This window comes from Phyllobates terribilis, unplaced genomic scaffold (genome assembly GCF_046119375.1).
Source record: "Phyllobates terribilis strain yellow unplaced genomic scaffold, ASM4611937v1 Scaffold_5__5_contigs__length_657084704, whole genome shotgun sequence".
NCBI classification, from domain to species: domain Eukaryota; kingdom Metazoa; phylum Chordata; class Amphibia; order Anura; family Dendrobatidae; genus Phyllobates; species Phyllobates terribilis.
This window is the reverse complement of record NW_027362765.1, coordinates 528,379,878-528,389,939: the sequence shown is the minus strand read 5'-3', so window position 1 is coordinate 528,389,939 and position 10,062 is coordinate 528,379,878. Positions and strand designations below refer to the sequence as shown.

The following is a 10,062-nucleotide window of genomic DNA, read 5'->3' as shown; positions in this document are numbered from 1 at the left end:
GGAACCAGCAGATGGCAGCAGCTCCTCTTCCTCCTCCCTTGGCCTTGACCCGCCAGCCCCGGCAGACAGCGCGGACTGGGCAGCGGCTGGGTGCTGTGTGCTACTACGCGTTTTCCTCGGTGCGTCCCGTTCCGGCCGCCGTAAACACCCCAGTTTGGACAAGTGATTCACCGACACCGGTAAGCCGCAGCACCGGAGAGGAGGGCGGAGTGTGAGGATGACGGGAGTTGACACCGAGCTACTTCGGAGTTCTGCTGACCACAAGTGACGTATTCCGGGCCTGGCACTGGGCTGGTAGAGGAGGGCAGTGTCCTGTACTGGTCACGGCGGAGAGATGTGAGTGCAGTGAGCCCGGCGTGGAGGGCTGTGCCAGGCACAGGAGGGCAGCGCTGCCTCCTCGGTAGGTGGTAAACATGATGGCTGGCAGGGTGTAGACATGGCATGCTGCCTGTGGGTGAGGCTGTGTCCTCCATACATGGGCACCGCTGTGCCATCAGTGGCTATAAGAAGAGCTTCTGTGCTGCTGGTGACCAGCCCCTCCACCAGCCAGGACAGGAGAGAGACCTGCCATCTGATAGTCCGGAAAGTCTGAAAATCTGGCGCTGACTGCACCGTAAAGAGGAGCTAAACCGAACTGTGGCAGCGCAGACGTCCCAGCCGGAATGGGTGTATCACCTGTACACAGGAGACGTCATAAGTGTCTGATCACCGGGGCTCCACTTCTCGGACCCCCACTGATCACAACAATGGGGGTCCCTGGCCTGTTTTGGAGGAGTTTGGATGGTCACACACATGCACTTTCTATGTGGGTGCACCTCCACCGCAGCAGGGGCCCCGGACCCCATCTAGTGATCAGTGGGGGTCCACCCTGTGGAGAAATAACAGAAAACGTTCTCCGCGAGTATAAAGATTATATGACTGTGTACAGTGTACAGGACAACACACAACCAATGTGACCGGAGTAAGGCTGCGTTCACACTTCTTTATTGCATTTTAGGCGCAATCAGACGGAGTTTATGTCATAACCAGATTCATTAACTGCTGCAAGCAGAAGCCGAGGGGCCGACTGATTATTATGGGGTCTGTCTGGGCTTTATGTGTCCATTTTAAAGAACTGAAGAAAGTGTAACATGGAGAACTTTTTCTTCTGTTCTAAAGTGACGCGTAACCAAGCCCAGGCAGACCCCGTAATAGTCAGCGGGGCCCCTCGGCTTCTGCTTGCAGCAGTTATAGAACAGATCTATTTTTTTACATTAATTCTGTTTTGTCTGTTACTAAAACTGGAACAAACGTAATGTCAGAATGCAAAGTGTGAACGCCGCCTCGTCTGACCTTGCGGTCACAAAATATAGTACATTTATTGTCAGGAGTTCACTTCTCTGCTTCTGGGGCAATGACGAGGATGTGACCTAGTAATGACTGGTTCCTGTGTAACCGCACGGCGTTCTCACCACCCCGGGGACAGGCGAACAGTTATAGCAAACTACATAGTACACGTTTTTGAGTTTCTTTTTTTATTTCATATACTACAACTTTCTTATATGGATCACGGAGGACCCATGTAATTTCCTAGCTTGTCTTACAAAGATATATGAATTGTTATGGTGCTGTCAGGTCAGACTAGGAATTGCTCCTTCCCAGTTGGAGGAAACCCCATGTTGACTCTTGTTTTGGCTACAGGGACCAAAAATTAGTGAGCACCCAGCGCTTTCACTGGGCTCTGGCTCTAGAAAATCGAGGTTACCTTTTGAGGGCTCATGCCGTATAAGACTGCATTCACACTAGTGTTACATCTGCATTGGAAAAGCTGCCAACATAAATGTGGAGGAGATGGATGCATCAGATTCATTTGACTGGTCAAATGTGTTATTTTGGCCTCTGTTGTGCTGGTATATGTCTGTGTGTGTATATAATATATACAAGAAAAAAAAAAAAAGTATTCTGTGTCAAATACATTTTTATTTTAAACATGGGAGACAGGTGAGATGTCACTGTATCCAAGCATGACGGCTGACTGGTGATGTATAGGTTGGGCAAGTCTACTGGCACGTACATCCGCCATTCGGTGCAGACACATTGTGAATGTATCCTATCCTGATATGACCTATCTGCTCCTGTACATGCCTATATTATGGACACATTGTGCCTGGTAACTCTGTATTATGGCTGTATACTCCTCACTATAAAAGCAATGCTTGTATTATTATTATCATTATTATTTATATAGAATCATTGATTCCATGGTGCTGTACATGAGAAGGGGTTACATGCAAAATACAGATATCACTTACAGTAAATGACTAATAATGATAGACTGGTACAGAGGGAAGAGGATCTTGCCCTTGCAGGCTTACATTCTTATATGGGAGAATACCGCCACAATCCAGCATGTGAGTACCCTGCCGCCTCTGGAGGCACAGTGTGGGTACATCGCGCGAGAGAGCGATATTACTGATCAGTAACGCAGAACACATCTTAACGGCTCCTATTAATGGTTGTGTGAAGCAACCAAGTCCTTTGTGAATTTAGGCAGCTTTGAGGGGGGTCCCAAGCTTGATAACCACCCCCGTGCCGGACCCTATTACATCAGACTGAGGTTACCTTCCTGGTTTGCTGATTCTTCATTGTTGACTCTGTTATCGGAGATCATGTATCCTGTAGACGGTCGACCCCCAAATGAATGTGTCCTCTGCAGGTGACTTTCTTTGTCTGGCATATTGTCAGTATGGTGTACATTGTAGCGTTCCGATTGTCTGGCGTCACCTTGTGTTGTCACTCCCGTATTGCCCACAATACTCCGGCTAGGATCCTTTTTTTTTTTTTTTTTTTTAAAATGTGTCACGAATGCCAACTTCAGAAGCTGGCAACAGTGACAGAAGCGGACCTCTGATTCTGATGAGAGGTCCGTGACCGATGGACAAGGAGTCGGGTTCCCAGTGACGACTCCTACAACCAACTGGCTGGAATTGCAGCTGTCACTGGGGAAAAGCAACAAAACTTTAATGAAACTGTGGGATCAAAAAAATGTCAACTTCTAAAAATGTGTTTTATTTATTTATTTTTACTGGATAATGTTAATGGGAAATCTTTGTTAAAGGGGTTTTGCCCTTTCAGGAAAGTGAACCCTAAACACTCTAAAATAACAGAACTCCCTGCCACTGCTCGGGACTCGGTAACTCTTGTGGTGTCCATGCCCGGCAGGTCAGAATTACTTTGAAAGCAAGAGGGGGACCTGCATAAGACTAGGCAGGTGGTGTAGTAAATGCTATACCTGATCTGTGTATAGATGTATGGTATACGAATCCCTGCTCCACACCCTACATAGGAGGATCTCAGAGACAGCCAACATAACCATGGACCTCCTGCTGTTTAGGCACCCCCAACCCTCATGCAATCTGCTAGTTACCATATACTTGTCCCATCAGCCCTTTCCTCACTATCCAACCTGCCTGTCACTGCTTGTCCCACTTAATTTTTAGGAAAACTAGCACGCGTTCTTCCTATGGCCCTGATGTTGTGCAGTAGTATTTCCTGGATGCCCCTTGTACCTTACTGTAGATTTACCTCTGATCATGAGCTGAAGGATCACAAGGATTCACGGTCTTCTGTCTCCAGATACTGAAATCACTACTAGGTGAATGGGGGGGGTTCCTTTACTTAGATTACCCAAGGGTGGCAGCCTGCGATCTGGCACGAGAATGACATGTTATGTGAAGTCATTAACCATTTAAGGCAGCTTTACACGGACCGACAGTCTGGGAAGGCACGTGCTCAGTCGTCGGCCCGTGTAAACACGACTGCTGATTGGATCATTAATGCTGACATAAAAACCCTCGTTGTCGAAAGAACATCTTTCCATGTGAACAGAATGTGCTGCCGTCAAGATGAATGGTGTATTTGCACAGAACGATCATATTGACGATTGTTCTGTCCCAATACCGTTCTCTTGAGCTCAGAAAACCTCTTTAAATGCCTCATTATTGCTTATATATTAGATAAAGCACATCATCTATATAGTGCCAGAAGCTTCTTCCTAAAAAAAAAAAAAAAAAAAAAAAAAATATGTACGGTATATATTGGTAAACTTGCTTTTTTTTCTTTAATCGGTCCATTTACTTGCAGTAGCGGTTCTGATTGAGAGCTCGCCTATTCCATAACTCGCAATGAGGATGAAGCTTAGGATGGGAAGAGCAGAATAGAACACAGAAGTAAAAAAAATGAGTGTTAAGAACCACTATGCTCATTGTACATCACATTTCCTCCTTTTGAACATAATCTGTCATTTCCGTGATCAGAACTGATCCGCTCGCTGGCTATATTCTGCTTTCAGAGCCATTTACCAGCTGAGTAGTAACGTCTGCGACTGTTCGTGGGGGTAGTCTAGGTGGTAGAGAGTTTAAGCTCCATTACTGAATGTGCTCTTGTCTAGGTCAACATATTCTACATTATACTTATCTTCAGCAGGTCGGTGTACAGTCGTTTTCTTTTTATAGCATTTTCTCCCTAACCACACCACCACAGACATAAGATTAGTATTGTTACAGCCACTTGTACCCCTGAGGAGCGAATTACTCCTATCCATTTCCTTGAACCAATTGGCTGGGTTTAACCATCTTGGCCAACTGGGCCAGTGGGGGTTCCAGTTATCATGAAATCCCACTAATATGGACTATGAATAAGAATGGTCTCATTTAGGAATAGTCTAGTAGTCCCTGATTAGGATCTCTAGTGGGTGGTGGATAATTTGACTTGTAGGTTGGGTGGCTGAAGTAAATGTGGTTGCAGTTGTTCTGCAGTGCCTTGTCTGTGCTCTCTGCCCCGGGCCTACACCTACTTTCTGAGTCCCCTTATGTGTTTCAATATGGATGCTGAGTCAGGTATGGTCCCAATTAAAAAATAAAAACAATGTCAACAATATACTGCACTGACCTCCACCTGTAATAAATGAATCCTTTAGTATAGATAATGTAATCAACAGTGAAACCTCTTTAGAGGGGTTGTCCTGTTTTAACTTGTATTCTCCATAAAACTGAGCTTTTACTGACCCTGCCCATGTCCAGCGATGCCTCTCCTCCAGTCTTTGTTGATTGGCTGCAGCAGTGGCGTCACATCTACAGTGCTGGAACCCCTTAACTGGGCTCAGTGACTGGTGGTGCCATCTACATCAGAGCTGAGGAACCTAGTGACTGGTTGCAGCAGTTATAAGCGCTGTAGACCTGATATCACCTCTGCAGCTGATCAACAAAGACCGAAGTAGCGATGGACAGACATGACTGTACCGAGGGAGGGTAATTAAAAGCTTTCTTTTTTTTTCCTGGCTCTATGAAGTATAAGAGGATAACCTCTTTAAGGCTGGGGTCGTCATTTCTCATGCGAGAGAATCAGGCCAATTATGCTAATAACACTTGGATGAAACTCCACCAGAGTTTGATCTGAGTCACCTTAGTGTGATCCGATCCTCTCGCATGAGAATCATATTACAGGTACGGAGAACTTAATTTCTCCATTCTTTGCCTGCGGATGTCAGACTCTACTTGGATGACATCCGAGTGCAGTCCAATGTGTCACACGCACATAGACTTCTCTGGGTGCACGTGATCCGATCACCGGATGCGCTCACAGCATGCTGAATCTGCATGAGAAAATAATCTCAGATCTGCACTGCCCCATAGTATAACATTGGGCCGCGTGCAATCCAATAAATCATCAGATAGCACTCGGCCGTGTTATACGTGTGTGTGAGCGAGGCCTAAATACAAGAAAAGAATATAGAGCAGCTGATGCATTAGGGCTCATTCACACATCAGTGATTTTTCTGGTACTCGAAACTCAGTTTTTTTATCGTTGTTTTTGATCGTAAAGTCATCAGTTTTTTCAGTTTCACTTGGGTGAAAAAAAATAAGTGATGGCGTTTTCTTAAGCTTCTATCAAACAGTCCATGAAAAACTAATAGCATATAGATGGCATCCAAGTGATGTCTGATTTTTTTTTTTTTTAATAAAAAGTTTGAGTGGACACCAGAGTCCATATTGGACAAGCTACTGTACTTTTGTGCGGACCACTCTGTCCAAGGAAAAAATCTGAGATGTGAACGACCCCATAGACTGTCATAGGTATGAGTGCTGTCCTTTACAAAGCATGGATATCCCTTGTACGAGAAAAACTGACGTCTGAATGAGCCCTTACGATGGGATCTATAGAAGGGTAACTTTGCGGTAATTCATTAAGCCAGAAGTTGAATTATATTTAGTTGGGGCGAAAAAAAACAACTGAATAGAATTAGTTGGTAAAAAAAGAAGAACTTGAGGCTATAGCGTACCGGGACCCAGATACCAAGTCCTGATGTTTAGTGAGAATGTCAGGTCATCATCCGTCAGATGCAGATAAGATAAAGGCCATCTCTGACTGCTGCGGCTTCTTGGTACAAGCCAGAAAAAGCAGAAGAGGTTGTGCCCTTGGGTCGTCTTATGACAAACGTGATTTATTTGAACAATTCCCTCTCTGGGGCCTATGGCGTCCTGCCTCCCAATGTGCACAGTCTCCCCGTCCCAGGTATGAATGGTGTCTGTCATCTGTGGTGGAGGATCGCCGCAGCTGCACACAGCAAATGCCAAGTTCAATCTCCATCATCCCAGCTCTAGTTGGTGACTGATGTATAGAACTGACATCTTTCCATTTACGTTCTGTTACCTTACGGGAAAGGAAAGGTTCGATAGTTTTCTGCAGTAAACCACAATGTCTCTTCCGGGTCAGTGTCCGCAGATTCTGATGCACGGTTGTGCCATGTTGAGGACTGATGCACCTGATAATTGACTATTGCAATTCCCTGAGTGTTTACGGCAAAAATTAGCAAATCGCAGGGAAACGGGGGTCAGAGTAGCTCTGGCTATTTGTGACCCATCTTGATATACATCTGTTTGCATAATTGTTGAGATCAATTTTCTGTTTAAAGGTATATTTCCAAAATTGTAAATTATCGGACATGCTGTTTTTGCTTAGGATAGTACAAAACTTGCTGATGGCTTGGGGTCCAACCACTGGGGCCTCCAGCAATGGCAAAATCCCAAGCCCCCATGTTCTGTGGATTGGGTGTGGACATGCTTGACCTGTGCTCAGTTCATTGTTTATGGGACTTCCAGAGAAAGCAGAGTACAATGCTGGCAGTCCCGTAGACCTTAAATTGAGAAGAGGTTGAGCGTGTGCTCCTCTGCCCTCTTCTCATAACCAATGGGGGTCCCAGCGGTTGCTTCCACCTACCCTTTCCCCCCAGAGAGGAGTAAGTTACTCCCCAAGTCTTCTATCCCTGGTATGGAGAATAACAGTTTATAGGCTCATACTAATAATGGAAAATGTGTGATCTCGCGTATCCTCCCAGTGACTTCATATGCGTTGTGTCTAAGGCCGTGCACCTCCACCTTCACTGACTCATACAAGTTTTGACATTTCTTTATTTTCAGATTATAGAAGCAGGGAAGTCACGCTAGTGGTTAATGTATGTACACCCTCATTTAGTTTTATGGAGGAGGGACAGATGCTGCTTTTTTGCCAATCAAAAAAACTTTTGCTCTTCTGTAACTCTAGAAGTAAATGGTAAGTGGACAATGGAGAAACTTGCCCATATAGTTTGTCAGTCTGTAGAATTTTCTGCATGTGCCGCTAATAGTCTTGTAGAAGTCCTGCAGAGAACACAAGGAATCGTTTCTCATTTGTCTGGGTTGTCTGACATTTCTGTCTGTTGGGAGGTTTGTTATCTTCTATAGCAGAGGGGGAGGCTCCTGCTGCAGCCAGTTATCTACAGCCAGCCACAGGTTTCCAAGGAGAGAAATGTCTCATATTTCTGTAATTCTTTTCTTTTATATTTATATTTTTGCTAATTTGATGTTTTTGGTGTTTTCACACTACGTTTCGGCACCCGTTCGTTGCGTCTGTCTTCCCACCCCCCTCCCCTGAAAAACGGGGTTCGGATATGTGTACCGACGTGACGTGGCCATAGACTATACGTGTGACTAATCGCCATGTGGAAGTGCTCGTACCCTGCTCCTGCCATTGAAATCACCTGCATGCTTGGCTGAACACTTTATGCCTGTGTGTGGGGTATTCTCTGTCAGGCGAAAAGCTGTATAGTTTCTCATATATCTCATATATCGTATAGCGTAAGATTGTGATCATTCTATGCCTCACAAGGCATCTTCTCCTATCTGCCATTTTGACATCTTGCTGCCCTGATGTGCCTTCTAAGACGTCACACAGATATGTCCGGAGTCTACTACCTTACTGGCACCAGAAGTGAGGGCATTCAGTGCTGTATAAGAAAGTCACCAGTCTTTCCTTTTATTCTATTCCCGCTGCTCCCCTGAATATTCCGTCTTTTATTTTTCTTTCAAGTCAAATTAGTTGAGTGATAATTTTCATGTTCTTTACCAAGGGGGTGTGGCTCACAGGCTAATAATTCAAAGCGGTAGAAACAAAACCACACCGAGTCCTGTGAGCCACGCCCCTTTGTAAAGTTTAGAAAAAATGGCACTAAATAAAAAGCCCCATATCTATTGGAACCGTACTGCAGATTTTTTTTTTTTGGGGGGGGGGGCAGATTACTCAGTGGAGTAGTGGGAATAAATTAGATCAAAAACTGGCCAGGTTTAGACCTATTGATAGGTTCTCCGTAACCCCTTTCTTTACAGAGGCGTAGATATATTTGGTTCTGACTGTCATTATGGTGGCCAGTGATGTCCATTTACAGCTCTGTGATTGTGGGGCGCTGTGGTTGTGCCATGAAGTGGTGAGCGCACAGCAGCCCGGTCCCTGATGATGAGGCCGAGGGGCCGGATCAGTTCGACATAATAATGTACATTTCTTTCTTGTTCTACAGAAAATGAAGTTGAAAGAAATCGAACGATCTGCTGTTCAATCCTGGAGTCCGGCCAAACAATACCCCATCTACTTAGCTACAGGTATGCTACAATATGCATGGCATGAGAGATCTATATACAATTTGTCTGTTGGAACCAATTTTCTTTTAGAGGAATTGATAATAAATGTTCTTAAATGTAGGAATATTCTATCTGAAAAGATGTAGTTATTTAGTGCTGTGTATCTTTGTTTCTCCTGACATTATGTATAGGTAGCATGCATGCGGGAGCATAGAGCTGTCGTTGATTTGTATCTTACAAGCGCCATAGTTTCGCTCTGAGGTGTGCAGACTTGTCAATTACTTCTCTCAGGTACATCCGCACAACAGCTTGATGCCTCCTTTAACACTAGTGCAGCCCTTGAGATATTTGAGGTGGACTTTGGAGACCCTCATCCTGAAATGAAAAGAAAAGGCATCTTCTCAGCAGCCAACAGGTATAATAACTCTGTCTTCTTTCATGAGCTTCATATGTTGTCAACCGTGAATGATGTGAAAACTAGGAGTTATCGGTATTCTTATTTGTGTGAATGCAGATGGTTAGAGAGGGGTTGTGCCATTTTCTATAGTGGAGCAGTTCTATTAATTATAAGGACTGTTTTTTTCTTATGTGCATTTAGCTCTTTCAAACACAAGTCCATCAATACCTTTATGTGGCCAGTCCCCTCCTCTATTATTGAGAAATCAGCATTTCAGTTGATATGCAAATGACTCTGAAGGGCTATTTGTAGATCTGAATCCTCTGTCACTCCAGCTCTATTCCCTGCCCAGTCCGACTCTGGCTCCTCTATCTCTGTAGCACTACTGAGAGGTGTAGCTGTAAATCCAGTACTGGAGTGAAATAGAAAACTTAAAGGGGTACTCCCATCTCCAAGATCTTATCCCAATATGTAGTAGGTGTAATAATAGTAATATTAGCAACTATCTCCAATTTGAAATGTAGTATATTTTTTCTGATTTGCTATGTCTCTTTTCCTTATGTGCAGGCATCGCAGGACCTTGGGTATCCATGGTTACGTCCACTGATAAAGTCACAGTTAGCTAGTTGCTAGTGGTCGTAACCATGGATACCTAAGGTCCTGTGATGCCTGCACATGAGGTAAGAGAGATGGTGAATCAAAAATACTATACTACATTTCTAATTAGAGGTATTT

The 10,062-nt window shown here is 44.5% G+C and overlaps 1 protein-coding gene across 7 annotated transcripts in view; it reads left to right on the top strand.

The window, feature by feature from the left end:
* SEC31B (SEC31 homolog B, COPII coat complex component) overlaps positions 1–10,062 on the top strand; it is an 82,905-nt gene continuing 72,843 nt past the window's right edge. For 3 of the 7 annotated variants that reach the window (XM_073685748.1, XM_073685746.1, XM_073685745.1), the window contains exons 1-3: positions 1–179; positions 8,870–8,951; positions 9,222–9,345. In XM_073685748.1, the coding sequence (XP_073541849.1) occupies positions 12–179; positions 8,870–8,951; positions 9,222–9,345 (374 nt within the window). In that variant the 5' untranslated portion in view covers positions 1–11. The other 4 variants (XM_073685747.1, XM_073685750.1, XM_073685749.1 and 1 more) reach the window with 4 other exon arrangements.